The sequence below is a fragment of the Polyodon spathula genome, chromosome 12 (assembly GCF_017654505.1).
Source record: "Polyodon spathula isolate WHYD16114869_AA chromosome 12, ASM1765450v1, whole genome shotgun sequence".
NCBI lineage: Eukaryota > Metazoa > Chordata > Actinopteri > Acipenseriformes > Polyodontidae > Polyodon > Polyodon spathula.
Window position 1 is genome coordinate 19377974 of NC_054545.1, and position 20534 is coordinate 19398507.

Sequence of the window (20534 nt, forward strand, 5' to 3'; positions counted from 1 at the left end):
TCATTTCCATTTGGGGGCAATAATTGGAATACAAGTTAAAACAAAATTAGTAGTTGGGATTAATTCTCTAGATAACTAAATTATAGAAAGAATCGCCATACACCAACTTCACCCACCCTGACCAGAGTAGAACTCCACTCAATTGAAATCTCGCATGCAATCTTTTTTTTTTTTTTTTTTTTTTTTTTTACTTTCACTTCTGAGTTGTCCCACGCAACCCCCATGACCCTTAGAAGTGCCCGCAGGGGTATGAACCCCCCCACCCCCGCCCCCGCCAACTGAAATACCACCGTAGCAGTATGCTTGTTCGGTTTACTTCAGTGAAAAGTCAGCAGCAGCAAAAGTTGTTTTGGGACAGCGGGTAAATATTTGACTGAAGTGGACACTGATGGATGCAGTGGTTAATTGTACCAGGCAGGACAATCTTGAGAGTGATTCGAAATGAACAGAGAGGCCAGCAAGGTAATGGATTGCTAATTAAAGCACCTAGCCAGGCTGCACACTACACTGAATATTAACTTGACCAATTAACCCCTCCTTAACTGTAGGTAAAAGATTAGCATAGTTCGACACACAAACTCTCGTCTGTCATTGAAAAGTCATCTTAATCATTAATATGCAAACCACAGTTGTTAATCAGTTTGTTGCACTGAATTCAATACATTGCATATTACACATTTTAATTTGTTTTTATTCAAATAACTGTTTAGAGCGTCCAATTACTATCAACCTTCTCCTCAATTTAGAATAAGAACATAAGAACATAAGTTTACAAATGAGAGGAGGCCATTTGGCCCATCTTGCTTGTTTGGTTGTTAGTAGCTTATTGATCCCAGAATCTCATCAAGCAGCTTCTTGAAGGATCCTAGGGTGTCGGCTTCAACATTAAAGGGGAGTTACAAACCCTCAGAATTCTCTGTGTAAAATAGTGCCTCCTATTTTCTGCTCTGACTGCCCCTTTGTGTAATCTCCATTTCTGACCCCTGGTCCTTGTTTCTTTTTTCACATTGAACAAGTCCCTTGGGTCGACATTGTCAATAGCTTTTAGAATTTTGAATGCTTGAATTAGGTTGCCGTGTAGTCTTCTTTGTTCAAGACTGAATAGAATGAATTCTTTTAGCCTGTCTGCATATGACATGCCTTTTAAATAATTCTGGTCACTCTTCTTTGCACTCTTTCTACAGCAGCAATATCCTTTTTGTAGCGAGGTGACCAAAACTCAACACAATATTCTAGATGAGGTCTTATTAATGCAATGCACAGTTTTAACATTACTTCCCTTCATTTAAATTCAACACTTCAACAATGTCTAGTCATGTTCCCTCACCGCAGCCATTTCCCACACAGGAGAACTGAAAGTCAGTGGGCATCTTCCAATCCCAGCACCAAGCTAACTGTCTCTACATCCAAGAGGTGCAGAGTAGATGTCAGCCAGCTATGGAGGCCAACCCTGCAGGTGCTGAAGCTCACCAAACATTTGGCCAGTAGGGTGTGCTGTCACGCAATGAGGTGAAGCAGTCTCTGAATATTGGGTCTCCCAAACCTGCGGGAGCACCAGAGCTAATGGATCGCTCCCTATGCGCACCCCTGACTGTATGAGTCAACCAGCACAGTGCCTTTACCAGGTGAGGTGCTCATTAAACATGTTTTAAATCAAAATGATTTTGCTACAACCTTAGACAGAATAGTCTAGAAAATCATGGTTTAAAACGAAGTAATGAATACTGCTCATATTTGATGTTGTACAAATATTATTATTGTTGATAAAATCCAGGGATGACGGACCAAGCCCCTTTGCCAGGTATACTATAAGGATTTATTTTTTAACAATCCTGTGATAACTAGAGATAGGTGCTTGATACAGTATTCCCCAGCACTGAAAAACACTGATAAACTATGCAGTGCTTTTACTGACAGAGTAACAGGCATGGGTGACAAAGATATATTTTACAGACAACACATACTCAAATTTCATGTATGTGACAAGACACGCTACAGTAAGTATTATGATAAATTTGATGGTCCTGGTGGGCTACTCGTATGAAGTGTTCATTTAATGATGGACTACTTTGTTAAAAGACAAACAAATTAACCGATAGGGAGAGCATATACCAGCTATGAAAAGACAAGAGGTCATGGGGCTGGAGTTTTGTTGTCAGGAGGACCATGAAGGCTACTGTTAGAACTTCTGAGGTTGCTGGAGGTGGTCTGAATAATGGTGGAAGCACGGCTGGTTTCAGCACGTTGCCTTATTCCACCAGGAGAGACTTCAGTGGAGAGTCGGAGAGCAGGAAGCCTGGTCCGTGTGAATGTTTTCTTTTCAATGGAGGACGACGGAGTTTGCTTGTGTTTCAAAGAGACAAGGTGTGTTTGCTGTAGCAATGGGACATGGACATGGTTCTGGAGTTTTTATAATAAAGGACTATTGACCTTATGTTTCCCGGTGATTTTTGCCCTGCAGATTGGTTGCATGTCCTGCAGACAGCTAAACAAAAAGGAGAGGTGTCTGGAAATGTGAGGTTGATACCCTCACTGTAATATTGACTGTTATTGTGATTATTATTGTGTTTGTTACTCTAGTGGCGCTAGAGCTGTGGTTTATTATGTGTCATTGCGACAAAATGCCCGTCCCTGTGTGTATTTTGTGTTACGTGTTGTGTGTTAATGTTGGTGTGTAGTCATTGGTACACAGGATATAAACGGGTCTGTGTAACATGAGTGTTTAAAATGTATATTCATTTAGGCACGAGGATTGCACAGCACTTCACGTGCAAGTAAAAAGTAATATGTGAGCACAGGAAATTGCACTTATTTACTGTCTGTTCATTCATTAAATGTTGAGCGAGACCATTCGCTCAGCTCCTCCAAACTCCACCTCTCTCTCTGTTTATTTCCTGGTTCATGTTTCTGGTCTGACGTCCTCCACTCCGGCCGTCTTTGTGACACGTGGTGTTAGAACAGGGACTACCACGTCTCCTAGACGCCGACCAGAGAAGGGATCGCAGTTTTTTGGATGTAGCCCAGTGGTAAAATGCTACTAACGTATATACAGAAATTCCGTATAGACTATATATGGATGGCTTTAGGACCTGTTTTGCAGCAGAGTAGACTCGGAGGGAGAAGAGGTGTTCTCATGGCCAATGAGGCGTCGTGTGTTAAACTGATCTCCCGAGAGCCAATAGAAATCGTCCCTGCAAGAGTGGGAGGGAGTCTCAGGAAAAAGTAAAACAAAAAAAGAAAGAAGAGAAGGGAGTCTGAAAAAATTAAAACGGGAGGTAGAATAGAGTAGTATAGAGTAAGTGATTCAACAGAGTAAAAGTGAGGATTTCTTAAGTCAGGAAATTCCTATAAACTTTAGTATGCAGTACTTTAGTTTAAACCAGTTTCAGAAGAGTATTCTGTTACTTCTGCTTTTATTTCTTTTGAGTTCACGTACCAAGCTCGTGTTTTATTTTAAGCAGCGTAGGTTTGTCATTACGAGTTACTTTCTTTAGGCATTGGTATATACAGTATTGTTAAAACAACATATTGTATTGCAAAATTTGAGTTCAAGCACCGCTAATACGTGCTTGAAATGAAAGTAAAGAGACAGTGACTAGATCGTTAAATAAACGAAGCAATTGAGAAGCGGCTGGACAGTGTTTGAGAAGGACCACGTTTCCAGATAGAGAGAGAGAGAAAGAGAGCGAGGTAGACTTCGGCGACAGAGGTTTGCTGTGATCCAGAGACCGCAAACAATCGAGAGCTGCAACTGGGAGAAGCCTTTAGGAATTGTGAGTTTTTCCACCAAGCGTTTCTTTCAAAATAGCAAGCGTAACTGTGTGTTCTCAATAAAGCTTGTGAAGGGGCCATTTTGTTTTATTTTTAGGCCACAACGTACCCGAGCCACGATTCAGGCCTTTAACAGTGTTTGTTTGTACGTCTGTCTACCTATGTGTTCCACTAGCGTTTATTTTGAATTGAATATATCAGAAGAGTACCTTTTGAGTTAAATACAACTGAAGCATAGAGCTTTTAGTTACTGTTTAGTGACTTAAAATAAGTTACATTTTGGGGAAAGTATTTTGTTGTTGGCATTGTTTATATTGTATGTACAATTTACTTACCTGCAGTTCATTATATTAGTTCAACTTGAATCCCCTTTATAAACATTAGTTTTATATAAAAGCAGTACTGTGTGTGAGTGTGATTTTATTAGTTGTATATTGCTCTTGCTTAATTTGCATTTGTTATATGTTGAATATAAATTCCCGGGGACGCCTGCCAATAATAGGGGAACTACTTGACCATCAGGTGGAGGCATCGCTAAATAAGAAAAGTAAGTGTGATAATTTGTCTGGAAACAGTGTGCAAAAACAAAAGGACCATTGGTTCTGGGATAATAGATAAGAATCCAGGGCCCTTACTGTTAGGTGCAAGGCCTATTTGTGTAGGGGTAAGTGAGATAAGTGTTACATCTTTTTTGGAGGCATCGCTGGGATCTATCCCCTGTACACCGTTACCGTAACACGTACTGCACGTATTGTTAACAGTTGTCAAAATGGTTATGAATCGCCCTGACCAAGGCGCGCCGATTGCATGGTGCCGCGAAGAAAGTTTAAATGTGAACAATGCCATTTTGGTTACTGGAGTGCCAGAGGGCACTGAGGTTAGTCAGGTGGAGGAGGTACTGGGCACCATTCGGGTGTTAGGCCGCGTGAGAGTGCGTGGACAAATGTTTAATACAGTACTAGATAGTCTTGTTGTACTATGCGAGTGCCGCGAGACGATTGATGTAGGACGGGTCCCCACTGAAGTGCTACCAGTGGAGGGCGCTGCCCCTTGGAGTATAATTGTGGCAGGTAGAGCTACCACTGCTCCCATAGAAGTCGCAGAGGGGACTGTTACTGAGCCACTTATGTCTGAAAGTATAAATTTGACTCAGCAGGATGCCCAGGCTGCCAATACTACTGAAGCCATACTCCAGGCTTTGGAAAAGGTGTTGCTGAAAGGGGCAAAACCGGATAACGGAAATAATTATTACCGCAGATTGCGGGTATTTTCAGGAATGGTACCCACTCCGGCAGGAGAGGAAGACTTTGATGGCTGGAGGGATCAAGCACTGACGATGATTCGAGAATGTGACTGCACTGACCGTGAGAAGCGGAAGCGGATTGCAGAGAGTGTGAAGGGCCCTGCCATGGACATTCTCCAAGCAGTGCAGGAGGCTAATCCAACTGCTGGCCCCTTGGACTATGTCAACGCCCTTGAAACCACATTTGGATGTCCTGATTCAGGTGAAGACCTGTTTTTCAAGTTTCGTGCCACTCAACAACAGCCCACTGAGAAGCTGTCTGAATTCCTGAGATGCTTGGAGCCCATGCTGAAGCTGACAGTAAGGAAGGGAGGTATTGAACCAGCACAGATCAACCGCGCTCGCCTTGACCAAATCATTCGTGGTGCAGCTCGGTCAGAACTCATGCTTCTGCGCCTGAGGCTGCGGGAGCGCAAGAACGACCCCCCCCCCTCATTTCTGACGCTGCTGAAGGAAATTCGTGAGGAAGAGGAGCAGGATGCTACTCGGGAGACATTGAACGCTCGCAGTAACCTTGCGTATACTTCTGCAAACCCCAATGCAAGACACCCTGAAATGAAACAACTGCAAGCCCAGATGAAGGAGATACAGACCAACATGGCAACTTTGCTGAAGCAAAAGCAAGAACAACCTATTGCTCCTGCGAAGGATGGAGAGAAAACCCTTGCTAGGCGTCTGTCAACGGCTCCTGAAGCCAAGAGCGAGACTGAAGAGCTTAAACAGGTCATTCTCCAGCTACTGAAGCAGGTTAGCTCGTTGGCTGTAAAACCTGAGGTCCCTGTAAGAAAGGAACCACATCTAAGGACTCCAGAGTCAGTTCGCAAGAGTTTTTTCCCTGAGAAGAAGTACTCCACAGACTGGGACACCTTCTTTTGTTATCGGCGTGGAGAGGAGGGGCACATTGCTACGCATTGTGAGGCCCCGGAAGATCTTAACAGAGTGAACCAGAAGCTACTTTGTTCGATGCGGAAGCGCAGGGGAGACAGTGGAGGCTCCCGAACACCACCTCCTACAAATGCTGAAGCGAAGGTTGCTGTGAAGGCCATTTCACAGTTGGACAACCTGCCTGACCTGCCGAGAGGACTGATTGGGCCAACTTCAGTTGTCTCTGTAAAGATCGAAGGTCACCCCTGTCGAGCACTTCTAGACAGTGGCTCACAGGTGACTATTGTGTTTCAGGGATGGTACCGGAAGTTTCTATCACACTTGCCTCTCCATCCTGTTGCTGGCCTAGCCTTATGGGGGCTTAGTGAGAGCAGCTACCCCTATGAGGGCTATGTTGTAGCTGAAATAGAACTTCCCAAAGAAGTGGTTGGAATCAAACAGCCCATTTCTGTGCTAGCATTAATTTGTCCTGAACCGCGAAATCACGACCAGATTCCAGTGATTATAGGAACGAATGCCAACCTTTTCCAGCGACTTGCGAGTATGTGTGCCGAAGCTGTGGGCCCTGACTTCGTGAAAACGTTGCACATTCACCCCTTGTGCTCACAAGCTTACCAACGACGAGAGAAGGTGGACCTCAAGCCTGAAGAACCCCTAGGACATGTGCACCTGGGACGGCAGGGCATTCTGACTGTCGAACCTAAAAGTGTCTCTGACATAGAGTGTGAGATTAGTGGTTCTGTCCCACAGAATTCTGACATTCTTGTGCTTGAAACAACCCCTGACTTGAGTGTACCTGGAGGACTGCTTGTGCCCAGCGTGGTTCTGCCAGCTAAAGCGATAAGAGCAAACAAAGTTGTGATTCAAGTGTGCAATGAATCATCATGCCCTGTAGTACTACCTAGCCAGACTGTACTAGCTCACATATACAAAGTTGACAGTGTGACAGGAGTACAGAAGACAATGAGGTCTGCTAAAGCCTTGGACCCAAAGGGATTTGATTTCGGTAACTCGCCAGTTCCCTGTTATTGGAAGAAGAGGCTTTGTGATAAGTTGGCTAAGAGGCCTAATGTTTTCTCCACTGAAGAATGGGATGTTGGCCTTGCCAATGGAGTGGAACACCGCATTCGTCTGAGTGACCCCAGACCATTCAGAGAACGGTCACGGAGGATAGCTCCAGCTGACATTGAAGATGTGCGTCGCCATCTACAGCAGTTGCTAGCTGCTGGCATCATTACGGAGTCCCGTAGCCCTTACGCTTCTCCAATAGTGGTCGCCAGGAAAAAGAATGGGACGGTAAGGATGTGTATTTACTACCGCACTCTGAATCGCCGTACCATCCCAGATCAATACACTACACCCAGAATTGATGACGCCTTGGACTGCTTGTCAGGTAGTAAGTGATTCTCGGTCTTAGATCTACGCAGTGGGTACTATCAGATTGGCATGGCTAGTGAAGACAAAGAGAAAACAGCTTTCATCTGTCCACTCAGATTTTATCAGTTCGAGCGCATGCCACAGGGAATCACTGGGGCGCTGGCAACTTTCCAGGGGCTTATGGAGAGTGTGGTGGGAGACATGAACCTGCTACAAGTGCTAGTGTACTTGGATGACCTCATAGTCTTCGGGAGAAGTGCCAGTTTTGCCAGCCTAAAGTATGTAGGCCACATTGTGTCGGAAGAAGGCATAGCCACAGACCCAGAAAAGGTCAGAGCAGTAGCTGAATGGGAGAAGCCCACTGATCTGAAGTCACTGAGATCATTTCTTGGTTTCTGTGGATACTACCGGAGATTCGTCAAGAACTATTCTGCGGTAGTGAGGCCCTTGACTGAGCTAACCAAGGGTTACCCCCCAGCACAGTACAAACGCAAAGCTGCTGCAAATAATACTGGAAAGCAGTATTTTAAAGTGTCTGAGCCTTTTGGAGAGCGCTGGGACCAGTCTTGTGATGAAGCCTTTCGCAGCATAATCAAATGTTTGACAGAAGCTCCTGTGTTGGCATTTGCAGATAGTGAACGGCCATACATCCTTCATACTGATGCCAGCCTGGATGGACTTGGAGCGGAATTGTTCCAAGAGCATCCGGAAGGCCTGCGTCCTGTAGCATTTGCCAGCCGGAAGTTGTCTGACGCTGAAAGGAGGTACCCAGCTCACCAGCTTGAATTTTTGGCACTCAAATGGGCAGTGGTAAACTGCTTCCACGAATACCTGTATGGTGCCAGGTTTGAAGTGAGGACGGACAATAATCCCCTCACCTATGTGTTAACCACGGCTAAGTTAAATGCCACGGGTCATAGGTGGTTAGCTGCCCTAGCTACCTATAACTTTAGTTTACAGTATAGTCCCGGGAAGAACCATATAGATGCAGATGCTCTGTCCCGCCGAAAGCATACCAACCCGAGCAGAGAGGACTGGATTGAGATGTCCCCTGTTCAAGTGAAAACGCTGTGACAGCATTGGAGTAAAGGAGTCTGCAATTACCAAGTCGGTACGCCTGATGGATACATTAGGTAGTCTGCCGGAGGGAATACCTCAGGCCTACAGTTTCCCAACCACGCTTGGAGTTGGGTCATTGCCTCAATTAAGTCAGAAAGACTTAAAAAGAGCCCAGTTAGCAGACCCTCTGATCAGACAAGTCCACCAAGTGATTAAAGATAACCGTCCTACCCAGTCAGTGAGGTCCCCATTACCTGATGTAACTCTGCTATTGAGAGAACGAGCTAGATTGGTCATTAGGGAAGGATTACTGTATAGAACTGTGCAAAGACCCCCTAATGGAGCAGTAAGTTAATACGTGCTTGAAATGAAAGAGACAGTGACTAGATCGTTAAATAAACGAAGCAATTGAGAAGCGGCTGGACAGTGTTTGAGAAGGACCACGTTTCCAGATAGAGAGAGAGAGAAAGAGAGCGAGGTAGACTTCGGCGACAGAGGTTTGCTGTGATCCAGAGACCGCAAACAATCGAGAGCTGCAACTGGGAGAAGCCTTTAGGAACTGCGAGTTTTTCCACCAAGCGTTTCTTTCAAAATAGCAAGCGTAACTGTGTGTTCTCAATAAAGCTTGTGAAGGGGCCATTTTGTTTTATTTTTAGGCCACAACGTACCCGAGCCACGATTCAGGCCTGCAACAGTGTTTGTTTGTACGTCTGTCTACCTATGTGTTCCACTAGCGTTTATTTTGAATTGAATATATCAGAAGAGTACCTTTTGAGTTAAATACAACTGAAGCATAGAGCTTTTAGTTACTGTTTAGTGACTTAAAATAAGTTACATTTTGGGGAAAGTATTTTGTTGTTGGCATTGTTTATATTGTATGTACAATTTACTTACCTGCAGTTCATTATATTAGTTCAACTTGAATCCCCTTTATAAACATTAGTTTTATATAAAAGCAGTACTGTGTGTGAGTGTGATTTTATTAGTTGTATATTGCTCTTGCTTAATTTGCATTTGTTATATGTTGAATATAAATTCCCGGGGACGCCTGCCAATAATAGGGGAACCACGTGACCATCAGGTGGAGGCATCGCTAAATAAGAAAAGTGTGATAGTTTGTCTGGTAACAGTGTGCAAAAACAAAAGGACCATTGGTTCTGGGATAATAGATAAGAATCCAGGGCCCTTACGGTTAGGTGCAAGGCCTATTTGTGTAGGGGTAAGTGAGATAAGTGTTACATGGAAAACAAAACAAAAAAAAAGGAAAAAATAAAGAAATTTCCCTTTGCCTTGAAATTTCTGCCTGGGGGAGACCTTAATGATGCAGTATAACTACCTTGTGTCTTGTTGCTGTGCTCAGTCTTGCCATGGTGTATGACTTAACAGTAAACTGTCTTCAGCAACCTCACCTTGTTAGCTGAATTTGGCTGTTCCTCACCCAGTTTTATTCCTCCTACACAGCTGTTTCTATTTCAGTTAATGATTGTGTTTCAACCTACATATTGAATTGATGATCATTAGCACCTGTTTGGTATAATTGTTTAATCATACACCTGACTATATGCCTACAAAATCCCTGACTGTGCAAGTGTACCTAGAAGAATTGATGCTGTCTTGAAGGCAAAGGGTGGTCACACCAAATATGGATTTGATTTAGATCTTTCTTCTGTTCACTCACTTTGTATTTAGTTAATTGAGAAATATAATCTATTAACATGTCTATTTTTGAAAGCATTCTTACTTTACAGCACTTTTTCACACCTGTCTAAAACTTTTGCACAGTACTGTGTGTGTGTGTGTGTGTGTGTGTGTATATATATATATATATATATATATATTAAAACAAACATTCAAATCACAGAAGGTATACCATTTACATAAAATACACAATGCAAATAGTTTTGATTAGCATGTTTACAGATAACCATTAAAAAACTAAAATAAAGGAGGACTGATAGCATCAGTATGGCAATTTAGCAACACTACTGTTTTAAAGATTGCTCATCTCCAGTACAATTATTCAGAGAAAGTGGATTCGTAACTAAATGTACTACAGGGTTTCCCTTGTCTGGTGAAGTTAAGAAATATACAGAGACAATTAAACTCTACATACTGAAATGTATTATTTTTCTCAACAAGTTGGCGAAATTCAGTGCTTACCTGGCGTATTAACACCCTGCCTCTGCTCACGAATGAATGGACAGCTGTCAGATCTTTCACTTTCCCTTTGGCTACTCACTCGCCTTCAATTTTCATACAGAGTACCGTGAATGGCCTCCGCTTGCTTATGACTGGACAGCTGGGTAAGGTTGGCAGATATTTGACTCTCCTATTGGCTAAACTTAGTCAGTACCTGCACCTGAAACAGACACAGTTTATGTCCCACCCAGCTAACCTATGATTGGGCTACTGCAGAGACAATGCAGATATTCAATTGGTTGATCGTATCACACAGGCCCTCCAGGAAAAAAAAGAAATATATATATATATATATATTTTATATATACATATATTGAGTACGTACAAGCACAGCATAAGCGAGCAGCACTGTCAACAGACTGCTGTGGTGCTTTTTTTTATTTTCCCAAGCTACGAACTGCCACAAATGTGTTCAAGGATCCATAATTTAGGAACAGCTGCCGCGAGCATGGTGGCCTGGCTTCGCGGACACGACTTTAAGGACCACTGCTCTATATGGTGGTTTCCCAGCACTCACCATAAACCGACTGTAGCTAATTCAGAATGCCGCTGCCAGGATCCTTACCAGATGTAAAAAACGTGATCACATCACCCACCCAGCCCCCCCGTGATGCTCCCACTATCGCTCGCTTTAAATCAGCTCTCAAGACCCACCAGTTCTCTCTTGCTTTCCTGGCTCTTTAAGCCTGATATCTGCAATTAGCTGCTGTGTTGCTGCTGCTATTTCATGTATTATGCTACTATCGTGTATTGTGCACTTTCCACTGTATTATGGATTTTCTTGTTGTTACTGTATCTTTCTGATAATGGTCCACTATGAGAGGTGCTATATAAAATAAAGATTGACTGATTGATCAGTATGACGACACAGGGGATGCCATGACATATGTCAACAGAAGCTGCAGAATAGTATAGAAAAAGAAATGGCAATAAATAATTTAACTTCAAATGGATATTTGGCATTTAAGCCTACATTAAGTAAGCAAATAAGATGTTCTGTTCATCATAAAGTATTTTTCAATTTAGAGTAATATTCTCAAAATACATTTAAAAAAAATAAGCTTCACATAAAGGCAGATACTCCCAGTAAGTTATGCTAAATAACATTAATGATAACTATTGAACTGTGTGCACTAGCGCTGGAGGATCCAGGGATCTGTGGGGACATTCGCTTTGGATGAACAAACAGTTGTAGGTTTTTTGTACCGTCCTTTTATGTTTTTTCCTAAAAGTGTATTTTCTATTCCAGCGTAGAAGAGAATCCCATATATATATATATTTTTTTTAATAGTTTTTGCGTCAAAAATGTGAAATAATGCATAGGTAGAGGGAAAATAATCAATTGGTGAGAACATAAAACCAACTCGTCAGGTATTTTCATGAATCTAGCAGTAAGGTAGGCTTATTTCAACAATGCATGCTGCTCGGCTCCAAGCCTGGGGATGCTTCTGAGCAACAGGGGATGAAGTACACATTGATAGTGGAACAATCTGAAGAAACAGAAGCAAAAAAGAGGCAACTGGTTAGAGACAATTTCCAGAGAAACCATGTGGAGCGGAATAACTAACGATAACCTGAATACATAAGTAACAGTCTTCGAATTGCTAACTGCATGCATCCACTGTTACATATATTATGATAGTTAACATCGCCCGGGTAGTAATGAGGATGCTTAGCATGAACTGGGTATATCTCTTTGTTCTAGCAATGATTTAGCACCTTTGGGGCAGTGATTACCCAAATATTTTTTCGGGATTTACGATTATACTGTAAATCACTTTCACGAATCAGCCCCCGAATGTAGTCTCCCATCATGTTCTCGTTATACTGTCCTTGGTAGCGGCGTTCAAAGTCCAGTATATCCTGGTGGAAGCGCTCGCCTTGCTCCCCCGAGTACGCTCCCATGTTCTCCTTGAATTTATCAAGATGAGCATCAAGGATATGGACTTTGAGGGACATCCTACAGCTCATTTTGCCGTAGTTCTTCACCAGAGTCTCAACCAGCTCCACATAGTTTACGGCCTTGTGATTGCCTAGGAAGCCCCGAACCACTGCGACAAAGCTGTTCCAAGCCGCTTTCTCCTTACTAGTGAGCTTCTTGGGGAATTCATTGCACCAGGATCTTCTTTATCTGTGGTCCGACGAAGACACCGGCTTTGACCTTTGCCTCAGACAGCTTAGGGAAGAAGTCTTGAAGGTACTTGAAGGCTGCCGACTCCTTATCTAGAGCTCTGACAAATTGTTTCATAAGGCCCAATTTGATGTGCAGCGGTGGCATCAGCACCTTCCGGGGGTCCACCAGTGGCTCCCACTTGACGTTGTTCCTCTCCACAGAGAACTCGGTCTGCTGTGGCCAGTCCCGCCTGTGGTAGTGCGCCTTGGTGTCCCTGCTGTCCCAAAGGCAAAGATAGCAGGGAAACTTGGTAAAACCGCCTTGGAGACCCATCAGGAATGCTACCACTGCAGCCTCTTGATGCCATCTCAGAAAAATGCAGATATGTATCCACTTAGGGAGCTGGAACTAAACTGAACTGGTGGGCTTAAGGCCCCTGTATTTATACTACTATTTATATTACTTGAAAGTTCTAGAAGTTACTCCAAGTTTACTTAGCACTGAATCTATCTGGAATGTTCTGGAAAATAGGTAAATTTCAAAATATCACTGTCCTGGTCAGAAAAGCAAAGTTTGTGGGGAACAATAGCAATTTTCTATACTTTTGAGGCATAAGCAATTAAGAAATAACACTTACTACCCGGGAACCAAAAAAAATAAAATTGTTACACGGTGTAATTTGTATAAAATGTATTGCATTTATATTCATAATCACAAAAACAAACAAGCCAAATAGCCCAGGCACAGCTGGTAGGTATGTGTAAAATGCATCTTTTTTTGTTTGACATGGTTGTTTCAAGTTCACATAGTAGTCTCTCCTTAGCAACACTCATATCTCCATACACTTACTGCTCTTCATTAACCACCCCCAGCATCATCTCTTCAAGGGAGGTATAAAAATAATTCCATCTACCCTTGCCATCATTTCCAGCATCTCATCTTTGCAGTCGCTTCGCAGTTTTATCAGTTCGGACAGTAAATCAGACTCCCTTCCCTTCAGCTCCTTGATCACCTGTGACGCCTCAGTCTCTCCTGAATGCACAGGAAGTGTCTTCTGTTTTGTTGTTTCTTGGAGAAGCAGTCTGTAAGTGGTGTTGGTTGCTGGCTTGACGTTGTTGCACCTCAGAGCAGACAGTTTCTGCCCCACTCTGTCGTGCAGTTTCAGGGCAATGGCACCAAACTCCTCAGGGTTCAAGGGTATATCCTGCTCTTTGTGTTCTACCTGTTAAACAGCGGGAAAATACATTGTTTTACTGTATAACCGCAATAGGAGGATGTGCCTATGTGTATGGTGGATTACAATATGTGAGATAATAACATGATTTTGATACTAATTTTAGTAGAGATTTGGAGACGGAAGAAAGTGAAAACCATCAGCTTTAAAGTGTTACACCAAATATATTACTTCAGCTTTGCAAAAACTTGTGGACCAAATTCACAGTCATATACATGATACATATTTAACATATTGCAATCCTCTGTTTTGATACCAATAAGTAGGTATAACAATGTAATAATTAAAAAAAAAATCTATCTATCTATCTATCTATCTATATCTATCTATCTATCTATCTATCTATCTATATATATATATATATATATATAATATAGATATAGATATAATATATCTATTTTCTACCCGAAGTCACTCAGTGTCCTTTTATAAGGTCAGAGGAAAAAAGTCCACTGCAGTGTTTCATGACTCACTGGCTTCCGAGATCCGAAGGAATTTAGGAATTTTTCAAAAAATAAAGAATTTTAGGAATATTCTTTTGTAGCAAAAGTTTTGGAAAAAAAGCTACAAGAAATATGTCTACAGTTATTTATTTATTAATTATTTAAGAATCTTTGGTATGAGTTGAAGATGGATGGAATGAATGAACTGGAATAATTTTGCATTTGAAGAAAAATCACTAAAGAATCATATCAAAAGCCCACTGATAAATATCCTAATAGTTTAAAACAGGTTATTATTGCTAAAGGTGCTAAATTTGTTTTTGAGAAATTTCTAGAAATTATAAATTTCCATTGGGGTATGTAAACTTTTGACTACAACTGTGTGTGTGTGTGTGTGTGTGTGTATATATATATATATATATATATATATATATATATATACACACACATTATATATATATAGGGGGGGAGGGAGAGGGAGAGGGAGAGAGAGAGAGAGAGAGAGAGAGAGAGAGAGAGAGAGAGAGAGAGAGAGAGAGAGAGAAAGAGACACATACACACACTCTAGACAAAAGTATTTTGGCAGTTAAAAAAAAAAATGAGAAAAACCACAAAGAAAGTGATTTCTATAATTTCTAATTGTTCCCAGGCACTGGTGACCTTTGTATTGCAGAAGGATCAATGAATGTTGCAAAATATATTTTGTAACTTTTGTAAGCATAATCAGTTGAGTTCTCCCTCTGCACGGGACGCAAAGTTTATTGAGCGTTTGAATTTACTGAAACACGTTCCATCTTTGAAGTATGTGTAAAGTTATTTTACAAAAATCTGGACATTTATACTGGGTTGCAACCCCCTACCACAAAAGAAAAAAGAAAAAAACGACTTAAGGAGTACTAAGGAGAGCAAAAAAGAGGCTGCGTTTTACTAAATATTTTAAAAACTAATAAATAAACAATGACCATAATGAACATTATCGTAATATGCTGCTTAAAATGTAATAACACAAATATATTCATAATAAAGTGTTCTTACCTATCAACAGTAACATGTTTAAAGTTTGGGACTTGCTGTCTGTAGTAAAGAGTGACATTATGACTGTCAACAAGGCCTGCCTGGTACCTAACTGGGATGGAACACAGGTTGGTAACAGGCCGGAACCAAATGGAATGGAGCACACTTTGTCCCCATCAGGTAGAAGTGCCTGTGGGAAACTGCTGCCCAGAGGTTCTCTATTCCCAGGTCCGTGGCTCTCCCTTGGCTCAGAGCTATGGGGTGAGTACGCAGCCACCACACTATGAGAGGATAATGGGGAAGAGCGTTGTACAGGTGAGGGACGCACAGCGCTCTGTAGAGATGCAGGAGAAATGTTTCTCCAATGTGTGCTTGGACGCTTGAAGAATAAACACAAAACTGCAGAAATACGGTTTACCAGTGCCTCCTTTGTGTGACAGGTTGGCCTTGCATGTGTCACATGGATAAGACCCAGGCATAATGCAAATAGCAAGCAATATGCAGTAAGAATGTACAGCTGCTGGTAAGCACTAAAGACTTGCATGACACGCAACACTGCTTGGTACCAGTTCAGTGTCTGTAGCACAGGCTGGGTACATTTGTGTACAATTGGGGTTGCACATCCCCTATGACCCCTCTAGCCATTCTAGACAACGCCCCAGCCGAAGCAACAATGCCGCTGTGTAACAGGACGAGAGCTGCAGCTCCTATATACAGCACTTACTGTAACAGGGCTGGCGCAGTATATAGTACTTGTAACAAAAAACCCTGCTGTCTCAGACAATACAAGCAGCAAATAAACGTAAATATAGTTTTTATAACAAAAACCTTTTTTTTATGTTTACACTTCGACCCGAAGATCGCAGCTTAGCGAGAGCACAAGTTGCCGATTTAAAGTGTTCGATCCCGGAGCCCAAGGTCGCTGCGGGACTTACGACAAAACCATGGCTACAATACGTGAAAGAATGTATTTAAAACACGTAATGAATCGCACTAATGTGTAACACACAAGCGAAAAGCAGATACATGTATTCCACACTTATCTGTTCGTAGATCTCTCTCATCTCACATCTGTGAAAGGTAAAATGATGAAAAATGATCATTGAATCATCAAATGCGTATATATTTACCAAGACAGACGCTATAACCCTTGTATCAACGACACTAATTTTAACTGACTCACCCCATTTAGTGCGGTCGGTGCCCCACCCACTCAATTCAACACCACTGCATCTTGATTGCAACTAACATTTACAGTAAAAACTATAAAATACCTCAACTAATTTTAAATATGTCTGCCTCAGCAAATAATTGGATTAATTAAACGTATTGGGAGTTCAAGCTGGAGTGACTCAAAGGACTGGTCCTTGAGTTTTTTTTTTGTGTTTTTTTTCTGTTACCATCACGTTATGCATAATAAAACGGTTGCAGTAGGTTTGGGTGGTTCTTGTTATTCTTGTAATAGGTAATATGGCAGTAGTGAATGACATTTTGAAAATTTAACTAGGAGCAGGACGAGAATGAAAAACACGAGAAAAAAGGGTTACCCAAAAAATAGTCTGCATAAAAGATATGTCATACAGCGAGAGGCTAAAAGAAATCAGTCTTATCTTTTTCTTAAATATCTGGGATGGGACGGGATGGGACAATAATATGTGCACAGGCGGCAATTCCGTGAGTGTGCCGAGGCTCAAGCACCAATGGGGGTAAAATAAGGTCCTGCATAGTGGTGTTGTTGATTCCAAGTTAGGCACGTCACATAAGCACTAGTAAGTTTACATCAGGACTAGCAATATTTCAAAAGGTACTAGTCCTTTGGACTATATATTAGGGGTTTTAATCGATTAAATATTTACTTATTAATCATGGCTGTTAATCAAATCTAAAAAAAAAAAATAATCATTGATCGATTAATCTAATCTACCCATGTGCTGTAGCAAAAAGCAGTGCGAGGGCAAAAAATCTAGAAAGATGGCGGAGCACTTCAAAAGACGATGGCAAATGGGTTACAGGGAGATCTACCCAACATTTTGCCAGATCAGAACAGTTCCTGGCGATTGTAAAAGCTCCAGGGTAAATGGCAGACTCAGTGGGTCTACCGGATGATTGACTCGATCAATTACCCAGGCAGGGATCATGTTTAATCTGACCAATCCCCATCCACTGAGCTTGTGTCATTTCAGACCTATCACATCTCAGTGCCTCTATTGCCCAGCCCGCCTTCATCTGAAAGTGTAGTGGCAGTGGATTTTAGTGTCAAATGCATTTTGTTCACAAAGAAAATAAAAACCTAGATTTAGATACAGCTTCAGTTTAGATATAGGGAGGGGTTTGCCTTGAAACAATTAAATGGGCTTTTAAATCCTCCATGTCCTTACTTTCTCATTTCTACTTTCTCAAGTGGAAAGAAGAACGAAAAAACGAGAGCGCAACATTTAAGTTTTTTGTACTGGTGTTAATAATTTTATGAATAGTGATTGTAATAAAGTATAAAAAAGATTGTAAAAAAAAAATCTCTGAAAGGGGGCGCAGCAAAAAGTTTGGGAACCACTGGCTCAGAAGGAAGGAAAAAAGACAACTTGCAAGATTTGCTCTTTCTGTCTTTCCTTTCACAGCAGTACTACGAGTTTATCTTATCACCAGTCGCAAGTAAGTTGATTTTAAACAATTATTAATATTAGTTTACATCTGTACAATGGCAGTACATTTACAGCTACAGTAAGTCTAAGTCTTGACATATTCAGCTAACTAAATTATACTAAACTAAAATAGCACTCTACTCAATAAATTACCTGTTAGTTTAAAGTTCATACGAAAAACAGCTCAACATATCCAATACAGTACTGGTTGTAGTACCGCTGCTAATTTACACTGATGCATGGCACAGTATTTTATGTATTATTCCTTTGGTAACTTCAGATTACACGCAAGTAAACATTTTCACTTATTGTTAAATTAAAGTTGCCTGTAAAACATTAGGTGACATTAACAAATGCAAAAATATCATTAATACCTAGTGTTACTTTTAGCTGTCTTTCACTACACTTGCATATTGCAAACAGGTGTGAATTAATGGTCCAGACGGGGTGATTAATCGATTAAGACAATGCCATGATTAAAACCCCTAATATATATAAAATGAATTCATGTATTTATATATGACTAATGCTATTTGTTCAAGAAACAGGTTGAAAGTAGAGGCATTTAATGTACTTCTAGCCCATTTTACAACATCTAGAAAAGTGTTCTTCACTAATTTTCAGAGGGGCACTTTTGCCAATAAGACATTAATGTGAGCGCCGCCACACCGCCTTTTTCACATTTGTGTATTGTCAGTTATACGCACTAAAGTCCACCAGGGGCCGTGGGCCTTGCAATGAAGAACACTGATCTAGAAAATGTAGAACCAACATACATGCTTTCAAGACCATGTGCCTTGATGAGGTCGAAGAACATTTGAGAATAAATAGGTGTTACCACACTCAATCAATAACGTCACAAAGTGTGTGCCAAAGCACTCATTATAGCGTTTTGAGCTGCTGTGTTGTCAGATTCAAGTTTTAGTACATTAGAGCACTGGCCTATTCATCCTTTTAATGATTTTATATTGCTAGCCCAGGCACTACTCCAGGGTACATAAGCAAAGACAGCAAAACAGAATTAAAAAAAATAAATACAAATAAAAAAAGAGAAGGACCATTCTTAATGCTTCCTTATGCAGAAACCAGTATTACAGCGCTACTGCATTTTCCTGTTTAATACCGTTGTGTGTGTTCTATTGTTGTATCTGCTGAGATCATTACTGGCCACGTTTACTAACTAATCCAGCATAAATGCTTTTGAAGATACACCTCAGGCAGCTGAGCTGTCTCACAGCATTTCAGTGATAATGCTTCACCTGTTTCAGTGCATAGTGCTTCAGTGATAATACTTCACCTGTTTCAGTGGATAGTGCTTCAGTGATAATACTTCACCAGTTTCAGTGCATAGTGCTTCAGTGACAATGCTTCACCAGTTTCAGTGCATAGTGCTTCATTGATAATGCTTCACCTGTTTCAGTGCACAGCACTTCAGTGATAATGCTTCACCTGTTTCAGTGCACAGCACTTCAGTGATAATGCTTCACCTGTTTCAGTGCAGAGTGCTTCAGTGATAATGCTTCACCTGTTTCAGTGCACAGCACTTCAGTGATAATGCTTCACCTGTTTCAGTGCATGGTGTTTCAGTGATAATGCTTCACCTGTTTCATTGCATAGCACTTCAGTGATATTGCTTCACCTGTTTCAGTGCACAGCACTACATTAACCTGTTGTCCTACAATTAGCCTTGAGGAGCCTTAAGCAATGCTTGCTGAAATAGTTAGTAAGCAAGGAAAATAATGATCTGTGAAGAAACAATAGAGAATCAAATAGGCTACTGAGCAGGTAAGAAATAAAACATTAGAGAATACGCATGATATAAAGTATCCTTTAATAGTTCAAGCACCAAATGTACTGTGCAGGCTGGCCAAACTGATAATGGTTACTGCTGAGAGAAGAAAAAAAAAAAAACACCCCATTAATTTAGGAAGATTTTCTTTTTCCCCTTTGCAGGTAACTAAAACACTACATTATAAACATGTAACATTACAAATCCTTTTTATAATATCAAATATAAAGTCTATTGTAATATTGATAAGAACAAAATACCACAACACATAGTGTACTTCCACTGTGGTATAAAGATGTGGTTTGCTAATCTTGTTGATTCTCCGACTGGGTGAGGGATGTGTGCAACTGCCATGACAGCAGCTTAACAGGTTTTCAAGTTCACATTCTCAGATTGAAATTTTAAAATAAGAGGCCAGTAAATGTGATATATTCCTATGAATATTTGGCTTCACTGCATAAAGCAAGAAAGTAAATATTGGATAACAGCTTTGACTTAGCTGTCAAAGCAGGCTTCACCTTTAATGAATCTATAAGTGCACACAGTTCAATGCAGGCTCCACTAATACAGCCAGCTATAAAGAAGAAGCCTGTCAATCCAATGACAGGATAAACCACGAAAGCTCATTTTCTCTGTGTTAAAATGAGAAATAAAGCAGGATTTTCTTGCACTGAGAATATTTCTTTTTTTAAATGAATCTCAGGAAAG

The 20534-nt window shown here is 41.2% G+C and overlaps 1 protein-coding gene across 4 annotated transcripts in view; it reads right to left on the minus strand.

Annotated features, from left to right (window-relative positions):
* Positions 1 to 11317: 11317 nt before the first annotated feature.
* tedc1 (tubulin epsilon and delta complex 1) overlaps positions 11318 to 20534 on the minus strand; it is a 36368-nt gene continuing 27151 nt past the window's right edge. The window contains exons 8-9 of one of the 4 annotated variants that reach the window (XM_041267025.1): positions 13720 to 13929; positions 11318 to 12084 (exon numbers count right to left, since the gene is read on the minus strand). In XM_041267025.1, the coding sequence (XP_041122959.1) occupies positions 11980 to 12084; positions 13720 to 13929 (315 nt within the window). In that variant the 3' untranslated portion in view covers positions 11318 to 11979. Of the gene's footprint in view, positions 12085 to 13385; positions 13930 to 20534 lie in introns of those variants that run through there. The other 3 variants (XM_041267024.1, XM_041267026.1, XM_041267023.1) reach the window with 3 other exon arrangements.